At 39.5% G+C, this 24,147-nt stretch overlaps 3 protein-coding genes and 1 long non-coding RNA gene across 9 annotated transcripts; 2 read left to right on the plus strand and 2 right to left on the minus strand.

Moving 5' to 3' along the window:
- Positions 1-130: 130 nt before the first annotated feature.
- Positions 131-6,597, plus strand: LOC100119340 (transcriptional regulator ATRX homolog). Its single transcript, XM_016983739.3, has 13 exons — positions 131-1,556; positions 1,639-1,955; positions 2,030-2,279; positions 2,361-2,573; positions 2,677-2,839; positions 2,914-3,320; positions 3,396-3,694; positions 3,765-4,059; positions 4,132-4,304; positions 4,381-4,495; positions 4,559-4,906; positions 4,975-5,269; positions 5,350-6,597. Exons 1-13 carry the CDS (start codon positions 718-720, stop codon positions 5,563-5,565), a joined length of 3,930 nt encoding a protein of 1,309 aa, XP_016839228.2. The 5' UTR covers positions 131-717; the 3' UTR covers positions 5,566-6,597.
- On the minus strand, positions 3,305-3,911 carry LOC116416928. Its single transcript, XR_004227227.2, has 2 exons — positions 3,663-3,911; positions 3,305-3,591 (listed from the first exon to the last, which is right to left on the minus strand). It is a non-coding gene; the product is annotated as an uncharacterized LOC116416928 (long non-coding RNA).
- LOC100119376 (iduronate 2-sulfatase) lies at positions 5,658-10,079 on the minus strand. 3 transcript variants are annotated; one of them, XM_001603113.6, is made up of 8 exons: positions 8,205-10,079; positions 7,930-8,107; positions 7,711-7,838; positions 7,243-7,408; positions 7,014-7,163; positions 6,683-6,820; positions 6,201-6,517; positions 5,658-6,024 (listed from the first exon to the last, which is right to left on the minus strand). In XM_001603113.6, exons 1-8 carry the CDS (start codon positions 8,460-8,462, stop codon positions 5,701-5,703), a joined length of 1,659 nt encoding a protein of 552 aa, XP_001603163.2. In that variant the 5' UTR covers positions 8,463-10,079; the 3' UTR covers positions 5,658-5,700. The 3 variants fall into 3 exon arrangements, with proteins under 3 accessions (XP_001603163.2, XP_031783262.1, XP_016839229.1); XM_031927402.2 differs by lacking the exon at positions 6,683-6,820 and having other exon boundaries at positions 8,205-8,759; XM_016983740.3 differs by lacking the exons at positions 7,243-7,408; positions 7,711-7,838 and having other exon boundaries at positions 7,882-8,107; positions 8,205-8,558.
- Positions 9,003-22,574, plus strand: LOC100119410 (breast carcinoma-amplified sequence 3 homolog). 4 transcript variants are annotated; one of them, XM_031927399.2, is made up of 12 exons: positions 9,003-9,129; positions 10,559-10,928; positions 11,861-12,033; positions 12,163-12,324; positions 12,396-12,811; positions 12,888-13,283; positions 13,503-13,931; positions 14,067-14,272; positions 14,421-14,706; positions 14,786-14,925; positions 15,002-15,154; positions 16,684-22,574. In XM_031927399.2, exons 3-12 carry the CDS (start codon positions 11,908-11,910, stop codon positions 18,720-18,722), a joined length of 4,353 nt encoding a protein of 1,450 aa, XP_031783259.1. In that variant the 5' UTR covers positions 9,003-9,129; positions 10,559-10,928; positions 11,861-11,907; the 3' UTR covers positions 18,723-22,574. The 4 variants fall into 4 exon arrangements, with proteins under 4 accessions (XP_031783259.1, XP_031783260.1, XP_032453916.1 ...); XM_031927400.2 differs by having other exon boundaries at positions 10,559-10,837; positions 16,684-21,887; XM_032598025.1 differs by lacking the exon at positions 10,559-10,928 and having other exon boundaries at positions 9,032-9,129; positions 16,684-21,887.
- Positions 22,575-24,147: the final 1,573 nt, after the last annotated feature.

Here is a 24,147-nt window from a genome sequence, read left to right on the forward strand (position 1 = left end):
TATGAAATAAATTATTATACGTACAATTTTCCAATCAAATATTTCGTGATCTAATCATTGCAGGCCCTGAAATCACTACATTTATTTTTTATATCTTTGTTGTATTGCAAAAAAAATAAATATTTCAAAATTAAAAACATTAGTTACTTATATATCGGTAAGTTCGTGCATCGATACAACAATTTTAGGATTCATAGATATATATATAATGAATATATATGACAGCGATAAAGTATATACTATATACCCTATAGTCTATGGGGTATCACACGTAAGAAGTTATAGCAGCTGACAGCCAATCAGAAGTAAGCGTTAAACGGGCTTGTTCCTTATTGAGGTGGTGGGGAGAGAACATGAAGGAATGAGTCCGTTTAAAGGTTGCTTCTGATTGGCTGTCAGCTGCTGTTCCTTGGTGAGCTTTTTACGTGTAATAGCCCCTATGTCTCCCTGCATATACTCTTTTAATAAACATAACCTAAAAAACACCGCAACATAGACAATGTTATATGTATGGTTCACCATTTGTTAAAAACTGAATAAACTAAAATTGGGAATTTCCATAGAATTAAAGTGCAGTAATTTAATTAATATTATTTTGTATTAAATAAGTCTATTGTTATTTCTGTGAATGTCAAGTGAACAAGATTCAATTTTCAAATACTTGTATATAAAATGATTTCAGAATAATGTTTGATACAAATATACAAATACATTTACATGATGGTTATATTAGAAGAAATTTATAAAACAGCATACATTCAATGCATCATAGACACAGCTAGCGAATTGCATCGAATTGCTACTAATATAAGTAGTGATATGGACATGGTTATTAGCTGTGCTAAAAATGAGTTAAATAATCTAGACGATGTCAAAAACACTGCAAAAAAGGTTTTAACTGTCTTTTTGAGTTCAGAAGAAATCATTAATACCGCAAGACACAATTTTTTACATTCTTATCACCAGTGGTTGGAAGATTGTTTGAAAGTAAATGCCGTATTGTTAGAAAATACAATTTTGAAGGAAGATGAAAATACAAAGTCATTGCCAAGTTTCAAATCTATTCATGATAAATATATCATTGAAATTGAAGATTTGTATGGATCTGATATTGAAATAGTCAATGAAGTAAGGTATTCGAAATCAAGAAAAACAGATAATGATAGTAATGAAGATGAAGAAATTGCAAGTAAATCTTCTGAAAAAGAATCAAACAATGCGGTGTTTATTAATAAAAGTAAAAAAAAAAAGTCTACTAGTCCAACTTCTATTCAAAATGAATCAATCATAATATCAGATGATTCAATAGTCTCAGATGAGAACGATCTACTGTCAAAGAAGAATGAATGTTTCAACTCAAGTATTGATTCTGTTGAAACTTATTTTTCTCCCAGTGTATGCAACAGTAATGTAGCAGTTCCGACAAACACAAATTTTTTATCTGATTCTAATTGTGTAGTAGTCCTGGAGCGTTTATCAGAAGAAAATTACAAGTACAAGAAAGAATCTCTTCCAACTAAAAATAAAAAGTTTATAGATGAGTATGAATTTGCAAGGTAATTTATGAAATCTTTTTGAGTATAATTTTTTTAACATAAAATACCAAATAGTTTGATGTAATGAAAAATTCTATTGTAGGCTGATCAATTTAGATGATCTTGAAAAACCTAGAAACAAAAGATGTTATATTTTCTCTGATGAATCAAGTACAAATGAAAGCAGTAATTCATCTTCACCATCTTTATCAAATAATTATAAAGTAAAGAGAAAAAATAAAAAATTTAAAACAAGCTCTTCAATTAGCGAAGTTAGCAGCTTTTATTCTTCATCTGATGACAATAGTGAAAAAAGGAGTACTAATAATAATTATTATGCTTATAATAATGATTTAAATGTAGATAAGTTGTTGATTGAGCAAAATGAAGAAAGTGTAAAGCAGCAATTATTAAGATCTGGTAAAGAATATATTTTTTAACATCAAAATACAACTATAAAGGTATTATTTATTTATTACTATTGTTATTTTCAGACGATAGCACAGACTTTGAGTTAGATCAAGATGATAGTAATGATAATGATGAAAATAGTAGGCACGAAAAGAAGAAAAATAAAATAAAAGAAGCTGTGCAGAATCTCAATTCGGATACTCCTGGCAGTGATGATGACAGAAGAGTAAAACCAGAGTGGACAAAAGATAAAGTTTTAAATTTTAAATTAAATGATTTAGACATAAATGAAAAGAAAAAGACTGGTCAAAATGCTATACCTATGAAGGCAGAGTTAGTTATTATTTTAATTTAATATTTTTTTAAAACATGATCGATTTGGTTTTAACATAAATAGTGACTATTTGTTTACAGTTCTGACAGTGACAATGATCTTAAGCCAATAATTATTACGAAAAGAAGAAACAAAAGAAATCGATTAAATGTTTCGCAATCGCTGAATAGTACAGATAAATCTTCTTTAAACAATTCATTTAGTGATGGTTCGGATTCTGAAGACTGTCAAATAGTTAGGAGTAGCTCACAATTGTCTGCTACTTCTCAAGTAACGGGAATTCTTACAAATTCGTTAGTATTAAATTCTTTATCTTCTTTTTGTAAACATAAAATCTGAATGTTATTTTTGTTAATTTTGAACTAATTTTTTGTTTATTTTTCTATAAAAAAAAAGGGAAGAAAAAGTAGTGGTAAGTAATGCGGTTACTCCTAGTAAACCGGCCGGTCGGCGAAACATCCGCAAAGTATTTCACGACGAAGAAGTGGCTGAAGGAACAAGACGAGCTGGTAAAGATGAAGAAAATCGTCTGCAACGTCTGGCTGAACGTAAAAAACAAGTAATGGTTCAAAAATAATTATTTCACGATCGAACATAAAAGATAAAAATTAAAACATAAACACACTTTTTCAGCTTCAAGAATTATTAACAGAAAAAAACAAAGAAAAGGATACCTTAGTTTTAGACTTTGACATTGATAAAAAAGTCGATCTTATAAAAGTGGATAGAGGTCTAGTCAAGTTCCTGAAACCCCATCAAGCAGAAGGCGTAAAGTTTATGTGGGAATCTTGCTTTGAGACTTTAGAGCAAGTCAAAAACTCAGAGGGTTCTGGTTGCATTCTCGCGCATTGTATGGGCCTAGGTAAAACCTTCCAGATTGTCACACTAGTACATACAATACTGGTGAATAGAGATACAGGAGTCAACACTGTTATGGTTGTGTGCCCGATGAATACTATACTTAATTGGGTGGAGGAGTTTGACATGTGGCTGAAGCATGCCGAAAATAACAAAAGAATTCGTGTTTACGACTTGACGCAGTATGTTTGAATTTTTATTAAAATCTACATACTAAATTCAAAATATTTTCGAAAAATAAAATATTACTCATTTAGAATCAAAAAGACATCGAGTAGAATCTCCCAACTGAAGTTTTGGCACGACCTTGGTGGAGTCTTGGTCCTTAGCTACGAAATGTTTCGATTGTTCACATCCGACGATAAAAAACAGAGTCTCCAGCGTAGCCAAAAAATGAGGTCATATTTACTAAATCCTGGTGCTGATTTCGTAGTCTGCGACGAAGGACATTTGCTAAAGAATGAGGGGTCTCAGATAGCTAAGAGGATGCAATGTGTAAGGACCAAAAGGAGAGTTATACTTACGGGCACGCCACTTCAGAATAACTTGAGTGAATGTATGTAAAGTTGCAACCATTACTTAAATCTATTTGAATAGTTGTGACAAATATAATATTTTCTTTGCAGATCACTGCATGGTACAGTTTGTAAAGCCAAATCTTCTTGGTAACAAAATCGAATTTCTAAATAGGTTCGGTAATCCAATAGTCAATGGTCAGTTTGACAACTCTACCGCGAAAGACGTGAAGCTCATGAAGCACAGAGCTCACGTCCTTCATAGGATGTTAGAAGGCTGCGTTCAGCGCTGCGATTACGCGGTGCTTACGCCGTTTTTACCACCCAAGCAGGAGTACGTGATTTTGCTTCGATTAAGCGAATTGCAGATTGAGATGTACAGATTTTTCATTGAAAACATTGCCAGGTTAATAAAAAAAAAAAAAAGTATTTTGTAAATGCAAAATAATATTGACAATATGTTATTTACACTTAACAGGGCCGATGCAAAGCACTGCAGATTGTTTAAGAATTATCATGAAATCAAGCGATTAATTGCTCATCCAACAAATATGCAACTCCAAGCTAAAGCTAATCAAAAGAATAATAAAAGCAATAAGAATAATAAAGCAAAGAATCTTCGAAATGGTGATTTTAGCCAGGCTGAAGAAGGTAAGTTTCGTCGAAAAAATAGACGTTTTGAAACTTTATATGCAGCTTAAAATATAACTTTTATGCGTCATTTTAGAATATTGGTGGTCGAGGTTTGTTAAAGACGATCAGCGATTTGACTTCACCCAATCGTACAAGTTAATCTTTCTATACGGAATTTTAGAAAGATGCAAAAAGGAAGGAGATAAAATGTAAGAATATTCGATTGAAGTTTCACCGTTCGTTTTACTTTTAACTAATACGTATACTTTCAGATTGTTATTTTCTCAATGCTTGAATACACTCGATTTGATAGAAATCTTCTTGAAGCACATCGATTCGCAATCAAAACAGAACGGTTTCACTAATGATCTCTTCAATTTTCAAGACGAATGGAAACGGGGTCTTGATTATTTCAGGATGGACGGGTCTGTCAATTCAGAAAAACGGAACTCTATGTGTAAAACTTTTAACAATCCGAATAATAAACGAGCAAGGCTTTTCTTAATTTCAACGAGGGCTGGAGGTTTAGGTATAAACCTTATTGGAGCTAACCGCGTTGTTATTTTCGATCCTAGTTGGAATCCATCTAATGACCTACAGAGTATTTTTAGAATATTCAGGTAAGCTCGCCTGGAATCTACTTTTTATTATTTTCACAGTTGTATTAATAATTAATATATTTAATTAGATTCGGACAAAGCAAGCCCTGTTACATTTACCGTTTTCTAAGCGCCGGTACAATGGAACAAAAAATTTACAACCGACAAGTGACAAAGCTTTCACTGTCTCTTCGAGTCCTCGATGAACATCAAATCGAACGTCATTATCGTGACACCGAACTTGCCGAGTTATATAAGTTAGAGACGTTGGATGACCAACCGATACTCAATGTGCCAAAAGATCACGTTCTTGCCGATGTCTTCCTCAAGTTTAAGAATTACGTTTACCAGTTCTTCGAGCACGATTCATTATTAGAAAATAAGGTGATTGGAGACTAGACTTTTTTCTAGATTAAGTGATTATATATAAATTACATACAGTACAAATTATTTATTGCTTGCAGGAAGAAGAGGAATTGGACGAAGACGAACGAAAACAGGCTTGGTTCGAATATCAAGAGGAAAAGCAGTCTCAACTTTTAAAAGCAAACCAAAAGAAACGTGTTCCCGAGAAAATTTCCGAACAATCTACTACGTCTGCAGAAAATTTACTTCCACCTGCGGCTGTTGCGGACCCAACAGTTGACGATATAATTCTGCCGCTTCCAAATTTGTATTAAGAAGGTTCGGAGTAGATTTGGTGTAGGTGAATTTTTAGAAAGATATACTCCAGGATTATATTTTTCTAAGGATACGAAATGGAACAAATCGATTAAACCGAAGATAACTTTATTTAGTTGTACACAGGTAAAGATTTATCTTGCTGTCCGTCCTGTCATTAACGTTTGTTTCAATTCGCTCTTTTCTCTCTCGAAGCGCTTCGAATAAGCCACGTTGATGTTTTCTTCTTGATCAATTTTATGATCGTACATCTCCTCCGCAAAGATCTCACGCCAATCAGGTGTCTTGGTTATTGGTGAAAAGCCCACCCATGCCGTGTACCGGTAGCGAAGCGTACGTAGAGTATAGCCCATGATTCTGATCTCGCGAAGACGAGGCTCATCGCTACTTGGTTTACAGGATGGTTGTAGGCCAGGACGTGGGTATTGACTAATCGCTCCAATCTTCCAGGGTACCGACTAAGACGTACAAGAGAAAATTTACTTGAATTGTTTTTCGAGAGTTACCAGATTGTTACCTTATTAGAAGAGAGTTAATGTATAGTTTAAAATTATATAATACCGTTACGTAAGTAATAACTACATAGCTGAATTATGCTGAGCATATTTTTAGTATATAAGAGATTCTGATGTACCTTGCATGTCAAGGCAGCTTTGATCAAGGGAACTAAGGAGGATCCCTCAGTACAAAGATCAGAAATTCTTGAATGTGATATCTCGTTTGGACACGTCGAAATCTTAACATTAGCAAGTTCTGCTACTGTTGGAAAGATATCTAACAATTCGACAGGTTCTTGAACGATCATACTTTGCAACCGACAATAATCCGACGATTCAAACTTATCGTTTACTCTAAAAGTAATGTTTGGAATAGAGATGAGCAATGGTACTCGCAAAGCCACTTCATAGTTGCTGTACTTTGCCCACTCAGCGTGTTCTCCCAAAGACCAACCTGTATTGAAAAAAAATATATATAAAATGATAAAAACAGTACGAAAAGTATTAACGGTGCAAGTTATAGAAAAAAAAAAATTAGTTTTAACTACATTTGACTGAATGAAGACGACTCAAAACGGAATCGTGTAAGACTTTATGTGTATGTATCAAAGCAAATTACCATGATCAGACGTTAAAATGACTACAGTATGATTCATTAAATGCAAGCGTTCAAGTTCGTTCAGAAGATCTCCTACGAGATCGTCTACGTAAGTCACTGCGGCATAATAAGACTGAATGATCCGTCTGCCATAGTCTTCTGTGAAATTAAGTATAATAGCATTATTGTAAACAGTAATATTATTGTGCATGACATTCTAGCATAAACGCGCATAAAGCGCATAAGTATTAATAAGCGATCATCAATTGATATAAAAGAAATGTGAGAGATATTGAAAGTTCAAAGATATATAAAATTAACTTTTTTATGCAAAAATTGTTTGTATTATTACGTGGTATCTTCTCCCAGGGACACTCCAATCCCAGTTTCTCGACGTCGCTTCGACGACGTAAATCCGTCCAAGGATTGTAGGCAACACTGCTGACGTTCAATGGCCACTCGTAATTTTTCGGCACCGAAAATTTTGTCAAAGGATGGTACTCTGCAAGTTCATAATTTTGTTTGAGCATACAAATAATAATGTAAACTCTACTCGATTAATGAAAATTCGAAACAATTACTTAAGAAGCGTCTAGGATATTTCAAAGGAATGTGTGGTTTCTGAAAACCGACAGCCAAAAAGAAAGGCTCTCGCCTGTTTCCGCTCAAGAACGCTTTGGCCGCATTCAGAGTTTCTATGTCGGGTAGCGTTGAGTTTGGCATCGAAGACACGCGAACGGGACACACCTGCGCGTAATTCGAAACGATGTACATATAAGAATAAGTATCGCCAAAATTGTAAGCTCAGGCGATCTGAAAGTGCAGCCTTACCAAGCATAGGAGTATCTACTTTGTGAATATTATATATATAGAGAGCGTCAGGCACCAAAAGCGTTGCTCTATAATATGAGTATAGATAGTCTCGAGATATGCAAGACAGAGAGTATGAGTAGAGCATTATGCACAGATTCCATGCAACAGATAAATCTGGAAGTGAGATATAAGACTACTCGTAGTATATAGAGTATACGGTCGAAATGGATTTTTACGAGATTACTAGCTGGTGATGAACTTCGAGTCCCGCAAACGGGCGCGTCTTTGTAGCGATCGGTCTGCGGGTGAAATGGCTTTTCGCTCCAGGAGTACGGACTGTCGTCGTTACCGTTGGAACTTGCGCCTAAAAGTTTGACGTGTATTAAACTTTAAAAATATCTGTATACTTTCTTGGCTAAGAAGATCGGGTTGCGCGTATATTAAAATCACTGCACCGGGATGAAAAACCTTGCCGAGCGATGCGGTGGTGTAGCCGTTGCTCTTGAAATGCTGAGGTAGGGTTGTGAAGTTCCCGGCGACTTTTCTCCAGTAGCTGTAGAAATCGTAAAGCCCCAGCGTGTCGGGTCTTCGGCTGGTCAGGAGAGAATTCCTACTGGGAGCACACAGAGCTTGCTGTCGATTTGCAAAGAGAAATCATAAGCGTCAGCTGATTTATTCGAAATAATCAATGTAAATTATAGTCTCTTTTTTTTCCAAGTTTATACCGCACCTGTGCATAGGCTTTATCGAACAGGACACTTCTTTCGGCGAGTCGATCCATGTTTGGAGTAAAAGCTTTCGGATCGTTGTAACAGCCCAGAGCCGGTCTCAGGTCGTCGACGATCACGAGGAGGACATTGAGATTGCTCGCGCTCGTGATCGATAACGAAGTTATTAGGAATAAAATTGCGGTAAGCGGCATCTTTTGCTTGATATTCGTGTTTCTTGTAACATTCGTGTCGTCGTCCGTTGTCGTATTTCGGAGCATTCTAAAAATTTAATTGTATCCAACGCATTGTATAGTAATGCGAATCGAAAAGAACGCGAATGAAGACGCAACTCTCATTTATGCATGATCAACAGCGGCTAATTCCTCTCCCCCCCGACGCATACCATATTATCTATATCTTATAGACAAACATCCGCGACAAATTCTCCGAAATAAACATCTACCGAAAAACAGTATCACAACGCAAACACGCATTCCCCCCCCCCCATCTATCCTCGCCGTAGGCCAATTACAAACTCGCACTTATATTGACTCGCGCACGCATTCAAGAGAAAGAACGAGCGCGAGCTCATCAGCTGATTGTCCTCTCTCCCACTCGCAGCAGCAGCAACAACAACTATATACGTCAGTATAGGCTTCGCTTCTGCTTCGCGTTCGTTTTTATTAGGAATGTTAACATGCATTTTTTGCAGGTTGGTAGCGGAGGTAGGATCCCCTAGGCTGCTTGACTTGCGTCAATTCGCCGAGCCGATCGCTGTTTAGTGGTGTGGCAGGTAAATACGCCCTGTGGTCCTTGAGTGGCTTTTTGGAGTGGTTTTCAATTATTGGAGTGGATCTTGATTGTTCTCCTTTCGGATTTAGCGGATCTTCTCCGCCCGCCTTATAGGAGCACGTAGAATTAAGCAAGTTGAATCCGTGCGCGAAGGTTTGGGGCGAATAATTCGCACTTTGTCTTTCCTGTGTCCTTGAGTGGTTCTTGGTTCTTGAGTGTCGAATGAGGAAGAGTTTTTTTTTGAAGAGTAGTTCTTTTTCTAACTATTTGTTGAAGTAACTAGTAGAGTAGAGAGTTTGAGTACTTTGTTTTGGCAGAACATTGTATTAACTGTGGTATTATTCAGGAATGTATCTATTCGACTTACTACAGTTCAGATGTTTATTTTGATTATCGGAAGTCACTTTCGAGGCAAGCCGCGATGTAGCCGAATGAGCGTTTGTAAACATCAAGTCCGTTGGTCAAATATAACTTTCCATTTAATTCCTTTTAAGAAGACGCTTCAGAAAGAATGTATTCGCGCCCCCTGGCGAACCACCACGCGGCGTGGCAGGCGCGCGAGAGGAGCTTGATCGCAAGTTGCGCTCTCAGTCACACGACCTGGCCGCCTACCTATAGGAAGTCGCTTCTAATCTAAGTTCGGAAAAATACATTTGTCTTATTTCTAGAGTTACATTCGGTGTCTTTATTAAGCACATCCCCAGTATTCCCGTTCCTAGTATCCTACGAATAAACTGGCGCGAACACTTCGCTCAGCAGAAGAATCAATTTTCTTAGATTTTGTTATAATAATTTTAATCTATAACTCGGAAGTAGACTTTCGCAAGTTTATAGTTTAATTGTTTGACTCTCGGAATTAATTTAAAATTTAACAAAAATTTAGTCTCGCGAAATTGAATAAATTTTTATCATTTTTATCGTAGTCTTTATTACACTGATCACGGTCTGGAATGTGTGGATTTGTAATAACGGTCCCCGAGTTTTGTTGTAGCGAGTCAGCACTATCACTTTCACTATTGGATCTATTTAATTAATTCTTAATTGTTGCTTAATGGAAGGATTTTTTGGTAGGGCTTCCTGGACCCCGCCCATAGGCCCCAAACAACATGCAAGCTCGGCCCAGAGGGCGTCTTGGTTCCCAGCCCCAAACCCGTGTTAAATGTATATCTATATATATGTATATGATCACGGGCGCGCTCTTGCGTGTGCGTGTGTGTGTATCACGTGACCTAACTCACACACACACACACACACATATATATAGGCATGCATTTAACACAAGTTTGGGGGCTGGGAACCAAGGCGCCCTCTGGGCCGAGCTTGCATGTTAACATTCCTAATTCGGGGGAACGGACGCGAGAGACAGCGCGGAGTGAGCGCACGATTTTTAACATCATCACACGCATTACACACTCGAGCACCGCACATATTCGCTATATGCGCTACAGTAGTTTACTATATACATATATATATATATACATTCGAAGCCAGCTCGCGCAAGCGCAGTAGTGCGCGAGAGAGACAGAGAGCGAGACAGATGTCAGATGTGTGTATATGCGAAAGTATAATCAGTACTCAGTAGAGTAGGGATAGGAAAGAAACGGCAGCTCGCGCCTCGCGCTCTCTGGCTGGCAGACGGCAGTGTTTGTGTCGGGTCGGAGCAGCGCAGAACGACGGAAAAACGGAGAAAAATAGCGAGTCGTCGCGCAGTAACGTCAGTGCCTGCAGCAGAGGGACGATCGCCTCCAGCTCCCCTTTGTCGAGCCAGTGCCGCTAATCTACGTACAAGAGCGAAGAGAGAGAAGGAGCGAGTTGAGAGGAACTGCAGGGAGAGGAGAGCGCGAAATGAAGACGCAATAGAGTGAGAGAGAGAGAGAGAGAGAGAGAGAGAGAGAGAGGAACGCTCCGTGTCCGCTGCTGCAGCGCTGGGGATCGACGGCTGCAGCTGAGAGGTGAGGCCTTATATTCGTGGAATCCTTTGTTGCCGAGGCTTGCGCGAGCGCGGGCGACTATGTGTTCGTGATGTGGGTGAATCCACGGCTTGATTGTTTCCTCGATGACGACGCGAGTGCAGCTCGAATTTCCGCTGATTCGACGATTCGCTCTCCGTGTTTATGATATATATATATATACGATAACAGTGTTCTTTGTGTGTGCAACGCGCCACTTCGATTCTCCCTCTTTCTCTCTCTCTCTCTCTCTCTCTCTCTCTCTCTCTCTCTCTCTCTCTCTCTACCTCTCCTTCTATCCTATATAGCTCGCTATATAATGACTCTGTTTCCAAGAGGCTACTGCTATTTTAGCCGTCCTGGCAAGCTACCGCTGCTGTCTCGCACTTCCAGCAGAAGCTTCTGCGCAAGAGACAAGGGGTGGGAGGGAGCGAGAGGGTGACGAAAGAACGAAGGTGGCCAGTGTAAAGTAGTAGAGATAGGAAGGTGGGCGAACGCGCAGTAGTTTAGTTTAAAGCTCTCTCGCCACTGCTGCGGCGGGGACTAATACCAATAATACACATGCACAAGGGCAGCGGTGGCTCGGTAGTGGGGGCAAACAGCTGTGCGTCGTCGTCGAGAGCGCCGAGAGCTCCGATTCCTTTCTCTGCATTCTCTCAGCGCTATACCGTGCATTCTCGGTTATTACACTTACCTATTAGGTATACTTGACGGCTTTGTGGCATTGTGTAATAATGTAACGTATAACCGAGTGCGGCCAACGGCCAAAGCGAGAAAGAGACGGACGGCGGCCGTTGTTGCTGACCTTTGCGCGATGATCTAATGCGTGACAGCGCGTCATCGTCTCTGTGTGCGTGTAGCCTGTGCTTTTTTTGTTGTTGTCTGTACAAGGCGCTTGCATTAGAGATTGATCGTTTGTTTTTCTCTTCTCGCAGGAGGTGGACATCGTGTTGGCTTTACATGAGAGAGGCCTTCAAGCACAATGTCAGCGGATTCACCAAGAAGGGCTGGTGGGCACAAGAATGCCCAGGTGGTATTGCCCCAGCCCATCAGCGATAAGTCCATCATCGACAGCATGGCTGGGATCATCAATGATATAGTGCCACAGGTGAGGGACCCTTTCAATTGCATCAGCATTGCGCATACACTTACTTATAGCTGCTGCTGCTGCTGCTGCTGCTGCTGTTATTAATTGTTATGAATTTATGAGTAACTCGTTTGTGCTGGTTGTCTCAAGGCTTACAGCAGCAGTTCTCCAAACTCAGACAACAGGGAGGCCATAACATGGGCCAGATTTGAGTATGCAGATGTCAATGATCCTGCCTTCTTCCCTGATTACAATGAGGGATCCAGAATACCTCCATTGTTACTGGTCCTGGGTTACACTACTGGAGTGCAGGTAGGTCATACTATATTTTTTTAATGCTCGACGAATGAAAGAAGAATTAAAAATTTATTCCATCCTTGTAGGTATGGCTTATTGCAGCCTCGGGCGAAGCGACGGAAGTTCTATCTTGGCGACAGGGTATGGTGCGCACCCTGCGCATTTTACCAAGTCCAAGGTGCGGCGAGCGCGAGCGGGAGGATCCGTTTAAGGTGAAGCGACCGATGGTAGCGATCTGCGACTCTGCGGGGCCCGGGCCCCAATTCTGTAGCGTCAGCTTCATATCGCTCAAGACTGGCGAACAGGTCAAGAGCATCAAGTTCAAGAGTCCGGTCTGCGATGTTCTCGCCAACAAGCGCTCGATCGTCGTCACCTTTCCCGAGAGGATCGCGGTGTTTGATGCCAAGACTCTCGAGGATGTGCTGACGATCACCACTTGTTACTTTAGCCCAGGACCCAATCCCAACCCTGTTGCTCTAGGGACCAGGTGGTTGGCTTATGGGTAAGAAGCAGTTTAACAAGATTTATAATTATTTTTAGAAAAATTGGTTTTAAGTGCGAAAACGGTTATTTTCCAGTGAGAAGAAGCTGGTCCCAGGTCGCAGAAGCAGTGGCGGGAGCGAGGGCGAGGGAGTCTCCAGTTACACGGCGACGGTTCTATACGCTGCCAAGTCTCTGGGTAAAGGTCTTCGTGGGCTTGGCGAGACGGTGGCTTCGAGTCTCACAGGCAACTCTGTCTCGCCTATGACCGCGTTGAATAACAGCAACTCCACAGACTCTTCGCAGCCGGGTGTCGTGTCGATCCTCGATCTGCAAGCCGCTAAAGAGGAAAAGGAGATAGATGATGGCAGTATTGAGACTTTTGTGGCACACTTTACCGCGCACAGCGAAGCTATCGTGGCCATGACCTTCGATCAGACCGGCGCGTTGTTGATGACGGCGGATAAGCGAGGGCACGATTTTCACGTGTTCAGGTATTTTGCGCATTGCAAAATAAAATAATTCGTTGATTTCACTTTTAGTCGGCTTTGAAAATTCAGCTCTATAATAACTTTTTCGACATTGAATACATAAACATTAAAACCAGCTCTCGTCTAGTCATAAAAAGCTTATGAGTCACGAGCTATATAATACGTTTTTATAATGTAAATATATGTAGCATCAATAATTATTTATTTTTATTTTGCTTGTAGAATACAACCTCATCCAGTTGGACCAAGTCTAGCAGCAGTGTACCACCTGTATGTTCTCCATCGGGGTGACACGACCGCCAAGGTTCAGGACATGACGTTTTCGTGCGATGCCCGCTGGGCAGCTGTTTCCACTGTCCGCGGTACCACTCACGTCTTTCCTGTAGCCCCATATGGTGGCCCTGTAGGTGTTCGCACCCACTCCTTACCCCATGTAGTCAACCGTATGTCCAGGTTTCACAAGAGCGCCGGATTAACGGATGACGGGGCGCGCTCCCATTCACCTGTTTCACACGCTGAGCCGACGCTCTTTGTTTATCCCTACACAAACCCTCGACTACCCCCGTATCCGCATCCGACTATCTTGCATCCGCTAGCTCAAATCAGGCAGCCGTCGAGCTTAAACCATACCAGCAGCCAACCACAACCAAGGTAAAGAATTTCAAAAAAATTTCGTTTACACAGTAAATATTTGGACATTGATCTAACTTTTATTAGATCGACCAACGATTCAGTGTTAAAATCTATATAACGAAGGATGATACTAATGGAAACTTACTATTTTAGAGTACAACAAAGACAACGCCTTCATTCGGATGATAGCGTAACTCTGCCGTTAAAAATATGCGCCTGCTTTGCACCACCTCGCGCTTGGATCTACGCACAACGAGACACCGCTAATAAATTGACGAAACGAGCCGTTGACTCCCTCTACATCATGGCTTGCCACGGTAACATGATTCAATATGATTTGGATCCCAAACCTGCTGCCGGTAAGTCCTTTACTTATTAATGCAAACCATTTTCTAATTACTTGTTGAAAAATATTTATCTGCTTCATCAAGTAACTATGTATTCATTAAAACTTGAATTATGTTAATTGATTCTTTGAATTCTTAACTAACTTTCGTTTTCATGTAGGTGTGCCTAAAGAAAAAATATGTGACAAGACGCCGATTGAACTGGAAGTTGAAGCCAAGGGTCAGTGGCCGTTGTTGAGAACGACGAGCTCTTCAGATATCGTTCCCCCGTTGCCACCGTCCAGTCTACTACTCGGAATCCCAATGACTCCGTCGAACGATCAAGATGTGAACAGCAACGAAAGTCGATGGCTTAGCCAAGTCGAGATCTTTACCCACGTTGGACCTCCTCGCCGACTGTGGATGGGACCTCAGTTTGTTTTCAAGACCTATAACGCACCTAGCGGGTAATTAAATTATTCTCAACGTTTTTTTTATATTGTACATTTTATGGCATATCTTATGGAATCGAAATTCTTCTTTTAGAGTGGCAGCTAATCTAGTAGAAGCAGAAACCGTGGAGGTAGGAATAGCGAGTGGTTCGCGACCAGCTAGGTCCAATCCTGTGAATATGCCGCACACGGCAAGCAGGCCACTGGTACCCGTAGTTATCGATGGTTCCGGAAGTAAGCACCTTCATTTACTTTTATTTTATTTATGAATTCTAATATACCCAGAGATTCATAAACGTATGATTTTTAGGCAGTTATGAGCAGTCACCAAGATTCGTAGAGGCTTATGGAGATGCTTGGGATCATGAGCAAGTCGGTGTGATCTGTAGCGGCGAAAACCAGCTGCGGGAGGATCTCGCTGAGGCGATGCTCGAAACCTCTTCAACACCCCATCGAGTTACAGGTACGTCTAGTTTCGCAGAATATCACAAACTGACGCGAGCATTACTCACAGTAATATGATATACCAGACTTACGTATTAAATAACATACTCAGAGCTGAAGCATATGATTATTATTATTATTATTCTCTTTATTTAATGTCATAAAACACATCAATTGAGAAATATCATATGTAACCCGAGCAATATACATTATGTGCATATTTAGCGTACGCATGAGACTTTTTTTAATCTTGGCAACAATTTCGCTATTTTTGTCACTGTTGAGTTTGCCTTTGTTTTTCGACATTATATTATACACAGTTATACACATCAGTCAGTAGTGACTTAATATTTCATTATTTCTAAGTATTGTCATTACGTTCCATTTTTTTATCCAGCAAATACCATAAAATAGAATTTCTTGTTTTTGATCTACATAATTTTAATTTCATAATACTCGACTCTAGTTTTGCGTTTACATAGCGCAGAGCTGTAACGATTTAGCGAAAAAATAATTCTCAATGGCGCCTCTTATAGTATAACTATACTAGCACATACATACATCTACCTAAGTGTAAATACCTATAAAAGAAAAAAACAATGTGGCGTTGATAATATTCCTTATGCACGTGGTTGAGGATATGGTGGCTAGTTTTTATTGTACCTCGTAAGTAAAACGCGAACACAGAACTAGCCGAAGGCAGGTATCTTTATTGCACCTTTCTGAACGTTTTTCTCCATATATATTTATTATACACTAGCAACATTAAATATCACTAACAGCGATTGTGCCTGGGCTCTGTAGGAAACCAATGTATCTCTTTTTTTTTCAGTTTCATATCCATTATCTTGCCTCTGATAGAAGGCTTTATTCTTTTTCTTTATACTTTGATTCATTCGCTATTAATTCATTATCTACAGTCAGTTGGTGTAGGACAGAGTCGCGGGCGTAGCACATTAGCAAGCCAATGTCTTTAAGCTTTTTTTTATTTTTATTATCTACTATTACATAACCTGTTTGCAACTAAAAAGTTTGAACCGAGTTTAATGAAAATCGAAGGAATTAGTGGCTTGGTTGTTTACACACTTCATGACACTTTTGCCATCATACATTACTTTTCATCGCTCTTAAATACTTATCATCACAAGAGAAAATTTAATACTTTTTGAATGCTTGTCGAGATGTTCATTATTGAATACATATTTTGTATTAGTTTTAGTTTTGCTCTGATTAGTAAATTAATGCAAAATAAAAACTCACGATCCTTTGCATCCAAAAACTCGCTATTTATGCAACTATCTGATGGTAGTTCATGAAAACAGTGATTTTACCACAACTTTTACTTTGATATAAGTTGTTTGAATTAAATGACAAGAAATAAAAACAAAAAAAAATAGTCATAAAATCAAAACACGTCACTCACTCACTCATTACCAAAAACAATTAAAAAAAAAAACAACAACCGTCAGTCAAAAAAATCAATACCAAAGAATCTCGAAAAAAAAACTGATATCTGATACCTGCCTACGGCTTTTTCTGTTGATCTAGGGAGACGCTTGGTAGTTGAGAGGGTGGGTCACCCGGTAGCTAAGGTCGTCAACCCCTTGGGCACCGTGATAACTGTCTCTGCGGACGAAGAAGAGGCATCCTCGTCACCCCTGACCAGCTCGCAGGACAACGACGAGTTCGACGAACCTACTTCGCTTCTGGGCACCACCTCTTCGGCCCCGTCGATCTGCGCGCAGGAAGGCAAGGCGGGATTGCGCAGCGACTGTTGCGACGACGAGGGTCAGACGTTGCGGGAACATACTGAGATCTGCGCAGAGATGCGATCGGCCAACGAGCCCGCGATCATCGACAGCGTTCCAGATGAGAATATTGAGGATGTCAAGGAACGGAGAAGTCTCTGTGCCGAGGCGGCTAGTGCTGCCAATTGCAGCACCGTAGATCTAGATAGAGTTGGTGCTTTCAAAGACGTACCCAGTAGTCCAAGCCTATGCGCGGAGCGAGGAGCTGTACCGGATTGCAGCAATGTGGTCCAGCCGCCGCCTGCAAGGGTCAAGAGTGTGCTGCTGAGTTCTGCTGCAGCCGCCGCCGCTGCAGCCGCTGCCGAGGAAGCAAAGAACGCGCTGGGAAGAGAGCTGGGCTACCAGTTGGTGGAAGGAAGTAGCAGTAAAGCTGATCTATCAGATGACGATCTAGAGCACATCAATAAGGAAGAGCTGATAGTGGTTACTCCTAAGGTGACGACGAAGAAACCAGCTGGAGGTAGCAGTGTTCTGTCTTCCGACGATGATCTGGTACACGTGCTGCACTGCGATATTCCCGAGAGCGAGAAGCGCAAAAACAGCAGCGGCAGTACTAGCGGCAACGGACGCAAGCGCAGCAAGGAAAAGCAGCAGCAACAAGAAGTTGACCTGCCACAGCCAACACCTCCTGCTCCTGTGATTCTCGCTCCGGAGATCGCCAAAGAAACTAAGTGCTTCAAGGAGGCAAAGGCGAAATCGCCTATGCCGGAAGCAAAATCTGAGCCTGTTCAGCAGAGCTACTCCAAAAAGACGCGGATCCGCTCGAAGCGAAGCTCTTTAGCCAGTACCGCCAGTGATATGGTTGAAATCATCAACATGGATGCGGTAGTGGCACCTCCGCCACCTGTACCTCCGGTACGCGAGCCTTCGCCCTTGCCATCTCCGCCACCTTTGCTGTCTCCTTCGCCGCTACCATCACCTCCACTGTTAGAGCAGTCGGTGTCGGTCGAAGATGAATCCTTAAGCCTACCGGACATGGTGGAGATCATAGACATAGATGCAATGGAGCGTGCGGAGAAAAGCAGCGGTTGCTTTGCCAATGTTCCCGAGCCCAATTGCCAGATTCTTGTAGCAGCGCCAGAGTTCGTGAAGAAGAAGTCCAAGAGAAACAAAAAGCAGGCACAGCAGCTACCTCCACCACCGCCGACGGTTCAGCAACAACAGTTACTGGATAGCCTCGAGCAGTGCGAGACTGCCTGTGGGCTGTTGGATAAAGAGGCTGCGGATAAGGAGGTAGAGGAGGTGTGCCAGCAGACTGTTAACTCTTCTTGGAGCTCGATCGTGAGACGCAGGAGCGTAAGTATTCCGAAGACGGACGAAATCGAATCCAAGCCGCTGTACGAGGTGGAAAGCGTAGAGTATGACGAGGAGGACGCCAACAAGGAAAACGTTGATGTAAGCAAAAACAGCACGGACGAAATTAACGTTGTCTTCAAAGTCAATCTCACTCCGAAAAAGGCTGACTCTGAGGGGCCTTCCGAAGAGTTCGTGAAAGAACCATTTCTGCTAGACGAGGAATTTGAGAAGAAGAGCGACTCCGAGCAGGAGACGAACGGCGTTTTAGTCGAGCGTTCTAGCTCCTCTGACGAGATCAATACGGGCATTGGCACCTCAAACCTCGTAGTACCCATGGATACGGAGGAAGAGAATCGCGAGCCTTTCGTTAGCGCGCTCACCGAGAAAAATAGTACTAGCGGTGCAGCCTCGATGCTGTCGCAAGTCTCCGCAGCGCTGCCTTCCAAGAAAGCCAGCCGATCCAAAAAGAAAAAGCGCAGATGAGTAGAGGACTGTGTCGACGTACCCGGAGCTGGCCTCGCCCTCTACATTCTCTTTATGCAGGTAACCGGAGCGGATTAGCAGGAGGAGGATGGAGGAAGAGGCTGCACTTTGATGTGGGGCATCTGAGAAAGGCGGTTACGAGGAAAGTGCGGACGCTTTTGTGGCTAAAATTGGCTGTTAAATTAGATATTTTATAAATCGTTAATATTTTATGGTTGTGCGTTGAAAATCATTAGAATTAATTTGCAAATAATAGTATGAAGATCTTGTATTTCCTCAATATTATCGGAACCATACATATTTTTTATATCTGAAATAGTCGCTATGAACGAAATTGATGTTATAAATATAGCATTGTATCAATCATGTCGTGTAATAAATTAATAACGTTTCATTTATAAAAAAGGCAGATTTTCAACGCACAACCTTCGAAATACAAACACAAAAACGTCCGTAACGAACATTAACGAATTTCGAGATTCTTTAATCCCTCGCGTCTATTGTCTTATATCGTTGTCGCTGCAGGTAAGGCTGATGCGTGTAAATAAAAAAAAGGCATTCGACACAAAAGCTGCGAGCCGCTGTGAAACGAGAATGTGCATTTTCGTGACGAAGATATCCGCTAAACAAAAATTAAATGGCTTTTGCGTGTGTGTGTATAAATTAAATATATGAGCTCGGAAAGGAGAAAGAAAGCTAGAGAAAGAATGGACCATTGTGTTTACAGGGGTACCTTTTATGTCGACGAAACTCTAAACTGTTAACGATAATAATTACATATTATAATTACTGAGTAATCACGTGAAGATCGTTTTAATCGCTGAAAAATTTTATACGATTTGGCCATTAGGTGTTCATCAATATTCGAGTGTGAGAAAGAGCAAATGCATCGTGAGGTGATAGATCAATAAAAAAAACATCGGATCACTTGAAAGCCTCTCAATTACACGATTAATGCGCGAAAACGCCTCTTTTTACGCTCTGCGATCCAACCCTTAAGTCTCTTTGGTTGTTATTATTATTTGGATCTCTTTATATTTTAAGTAGATACAAAAATAACGAAATACTCTTGTTCTTTTTTTCTAGATATTAAATCCTTTTGTTCGTTTTTCTTTTCAATTTAACAATTCGTGTATATGACAGTAACGTCGAGGAGTTTAGCAGATCAGACTTAGTTCACTGAAGTTTTATTTTATATTCCATCCAACACAAGTATTCGCAGTATTTTTTATCCGTCTAATTGTACATTATGCGTTATATATACAGAATAAAACTTTATTTACAAGATCATAGCTTTATCTTTTCTTTGCACTTGGTTTTCAAGCGAACAAATACATAGGCATCTAAATGAACAATAGTCCAGAAGAAAAAATGTATAACTAAATGGCGAAGTACAAAAAAAAAGTAAAGCACTGTTTACAATAATCTTATCTTAGCATGAATTCACACGAAAAAAGGCTACAGCATAATAATTGTATAGAGCAAAAACAACATTACGCATTCGGTTGCGTTAGTACAATTTATTTTATTATATTTATACATAGTTTGCGCAGTTGAATCGTTTATTATGATCTCAAAATAGTGCTTGCACACGCAAATACGAAAAAAATATATCACCGACGTGCTGCGCGAAGTTAAATGAATTCTTCCGATCGAAAATCTGCCACGTGTATGACAGGAAATAAAAATGAAATGTTATACATTATTGAGTGGTCAAATTAAAAACAAAAAAGAAGTAAAGCGTTGATGTTAGGCCGCCGCGAGCACATAGATATATAAGAAATTTATGAAATGTACGACTTATTACGTACATTGGCAATTGTATTATAGAATTTAGTGTTCTTTTCGACGCGAACACGGAGATTAGCGGAAACGTCTTTATGTTCATCTCTTTGATAATAAGTTATGTTATAACATCAAGTGTTTATATGTTATAACATCAAGTGTTTAATTTTAAAATGTGTGTAGATTATATATACTTTCAAACAATCAAATGATGTTTTAGTGAGTTTTTATTTAACAATTACTTGTAGATGCGCGGCATTTGTTAAAAGAAAGTTTACACCTTTTCATGCCGAGCGTCGAATTGTGAAAATCAAAATTTTATTTTTTTAAGTGTACACACAGTCGCATGAGACAAGGAAGAGTCCGTAAAGCTTTTCCTTCATTGCGCAATTTTAATCCAATCGTCCTCGAAATCGCGAGTATTCTTTATTAAGGTGATCCTAGATCCCATAATATGTAATCAAATTATTTTTGTAAACTCCGTGAAAAACCTAGGCGCTGAATTTATTTATTGACGTTATTTAATCGTACATAATTATAGCGTATATGTCATTTCTCTTGATTTTGTGAGCTGAGCGCAAAGATGTACCTGCTCACTAATGCCATTCTATGACAGAATAATGCCGATTCGTATAAAACACTTAGATGTATATGTGCAACATCTTACATAGTATATAATATAGACATCACGTTAGACGATTTATTCTTAAAAAAGAATCTGAAATACACGCACATATATTTATGGGCTCGTAGCCACTTAACCGGGCGAATGCTTGTAAACCAATGCCTTCATTTAGCGTAAATGTCGACAGATAACAAAGCAAAACAGAAAAAAGATAAAAATACAAATAACAAAGCAAACTACGATGAAATTGTAACCTAGTGTATAAGTGTTTCGATGCATAAAAAAGTACGTGTATAAATTGTAAAATTGACATATATTAGCATGAAAGTGCGCTTTGCGCGACAAAAAAAGAGAAGACACAGACAACCAAGTTCAAAATACTCTCTCCTGAAGGATAACTCGTAGACATTACATAATTATGAATAACATATTTCGATATTTATAAGCATGTGTATTATTTCTATCGCAAACTTCTGCGCAGGAAGGTGCGCAGAGCAAAAAAATCTACAAGTATATTTTCGATCGCGAACCGCAAGCGGATGCATCATCCCTCTGCAACAAATTAGCCGGCGTTCGATCGATCGAGCTTAGTGTGTGTATAAAATAAAAAAAATAAATAAACAAAATAAAAGTCGGGGACGATCTCCATTAGTACATGGGGGTGGGCATCCTCTCGGATTCTGTATTCTATTATATAGAGAAAAAAAGTGTTCACGATTATTATAACGACAAGAAATGATAACTGAAAAAAAAAACAAATGAAATAGTTGCGATCGCGTAGCTTATACGTACATAGTTTATTTAACAAACTGTTCATTTAGTTAATAATCTTTACTAAATGGTTACGTCATTGAATTCTAGGGCAATTTTCGAATGGATCTCTCAGTGTTGATAAAAGAAAAAAAAGAAGTATCGAGGCTATACAGAGTCGCTGTAGAGGGAACATAATATATAGAGAAGGGGAATAAATAAAATTGGACGAAAGCGCAGCATGTATAAAAAAAAAACAAAATCGAAGTAAATCACACTTTACTTTGTCAAGACTATAGCGTATTTTTGTCAGCGCTACACTCATATGATTCTCGGATTCTTTCGACCAAATAAAAGCAAAAGTCTATCATAGGGAAATTTGCAATATTTTAAATTTTGAAAAGTCTATATATACAGCGCAACTGTTGATGCGGCTGGGGAGAAGAGAAAACTATTACTGTAGACGTGTATATGTATATGAGAGCGAGGAAATATGCAAAAAATAATATGATGTTACGTGTATACCCAAGTCTGCGATACCGATACTCCACAGAGTGTATCGCACGATTGCGTATATCCATATGCAAATGACTAATTTGAAAAAGTATAAATAAAAATGAATTGCATTGAGCGTGCATGTGATATTAATGCAAAATTATTGAGTGAAAAATAAATTATTAAAAGCCAGGCAATTTGTTCTCTTATTTCTTGTTTGAAAAAAGTACCTTCCATACCTTATATATGCTTCAGCTGAGATCTATGAATTTGTTACAGAGAAGATGTACGCTATAACAAAAATTGTTTGAAAACGTTACAGGTGGCAACCAATCGATGGCGAGCTACGAGGACTTGAGCTCGAGCAGTTTTAGTTCAGCAAGTCGCGCCTCGTTGGATGCCCGAAGCTCACCTACAGCGTCTTACAGCGCGGAGCACATGATGGTCTTTCCCGGGGATAGCAGCGGTTCCATATGAGCCTCCGCTCGCCTCCCCAATTGGATGCAGGCTACCATCAGATTGCCTCTGTACTACTTCAAGGCCGATCACTGAGCAAATCTTCTTCCCCCTTTGAATGAAACACATAATAGACAAACAGAGGAGAGTAGTTGGATTTTCTCTGACGTAGTGATTGGAATGTCTGGGGGCTTTGTCGTAGATCTGTGCGGGAAATTTTTTACACGTTTAAACGATGTAGTATTTTTTAAATCTGATTTTTGAAGCCTTTGATGCTTGAGATGTCGATGATGGAAGATAATCAAAAGCATTATATAACCGAGATAGAAAAGATCTATGATGGATCGCCTGGATTTACCATAGGCACTCTTACCACTTGATGAGATCTATATATATATATATACACACACGTTTTTTCATTTTATACATAAGTAGTGGGGTTGCTTAGCCTTTGAAAAGAGGCAAATAAAGTAGGCAAGTTGGGAGCTTTAAGCGATTGGGGAGGTATGATATTCTTCGAATTTTGAAGTAAAAGGAAGGGTGCTTTTTGCTGCTTTGAAAGTTGACTCGATAATGTATGCGGTTTTTTGGCGTATTTCGCTAATTTTGACATTCCATTGACGAATAGAAATACTAAAGATAAAAATTGGCATATAGCTTGCCGAAAAAATGAAAAAGTAATATTTTAAAGGAACTCACATTTCTAAACTACATTCCAGAAGCAATTATTTTTAGAAAATACTTTTTATACTGCAATTTATTTGAAAATGAATCATTGCTGTAATTGGTCTATTTACAACATTGTAAACGTATCGACTATGGAGTTTAATAACCGTCGATACGTTAATTAATTTAGGTTATTGCGATAATATTTATTACTTGTTTATTCCCAACATCCTATGCTCAAAATTCTTAATTAACTTTATACGTACATCATTCGATGCTTCCACGTTGAGAACTACCATACGTTTCGAACAGTTAACTTTCAATTACATTGCAGCGCACCTTTTCTAGGAAACAAGAAAATCAAAATTGACTTGGGATCCAAAAAATGGTTCTCATAAATTTCATTCACGATTTTCGCCTTCCCCCGAGTTTAAATTCTTTTTTTACAAATATAAAAAAGAGCGTTTACACGCGGTTCGTCGTCGAGTCGCCGCTTCTATAATATGATATACTGATGATGAATGAACTCGGATTAAAATTGATAATACAATCCATCAAAAAATTGTAGTTTCGTACACAGACAAGTGAAGTCTAGAATATTTTGTTTTATAACACTTTAGATAAGCGAATTTCATAAACATAAAAATA

This window comes from Nasonia vitripennis, chromosome 3 (assembly GCF_009193385.2).
Source record: "Nasonia vitripennis strain AsymCx chromosome 3, Nvit_psr_1.1, whole genome shotgun sequence".
Classification (NCBI taxonomy): Eukaryota; Metazoa; Arthropoda; class Insecta; order Hymenoptera; family Pteromalidae; genus Nasonia; species Nasonia vitripennis.

Coding starts and splice junctions, on each gene's coding strand:
- LOC100119340 (XM_016983739.3), top strand. CDS start 718: ATGATGGTTATATTAGAAGAAATTTATAAAACAGCATACATTCAATGC. Junction 1,956..2,029: donor GCAGCAATTATTAAGATCTG/GTAAAGAATATA, acceptor TGTTATTTTCAG/ACGATAGCACAGACTTTGAG. Junction 4,496..4,558: donor AAAAAGGAAGGAGATAAAAT/GTAAGAATATTC, acceptor GTATACTTTCAG/ATTGTTATTTTCTCAATGCT.
- LOC100119376 (XM_001603113.6), bottom strand. CDS start 8,462: ATGCTCCGAAATACGACAACGGACGACGACACGAATGTTACAAGAAAC. Junction 8,108..8,204: donor TCGATAAAGCCTATGCACAG/GTGCGGTATAAA, acceptor GCAAATCGACAG/CAAGCTCTGTGTGCTCCCAG. Junction 7,839..7,929: donor CGGCAAGGTTTTTCATCCCG/GTGCAGTGATTT, acceptor TCAAACTTTTAG/GCGCAAGTTCCAACGGTAAC.
- LOC100119410 (XM_031927399.2), top strand. CDS start 11,908: ATGTCAGCGGATTCACCAAGAAGGGCTGGTGGGCACAAGAATGCCCAG. Junction 12,812..12,887: donor ACCAGGTGGTTGGCTTATGG/GTAAGAAGCAGT, acceptor GTTATTTTCCAG/TGAGAAGAAGCTGGTCCCAG. Junction 13,284..13,502: donor CACGATTTTCACGTGTTCAG/GTATTTTGCGCA, acceptor TTTTGCTTGTAG/AATACAACCTCATCCAGTTG.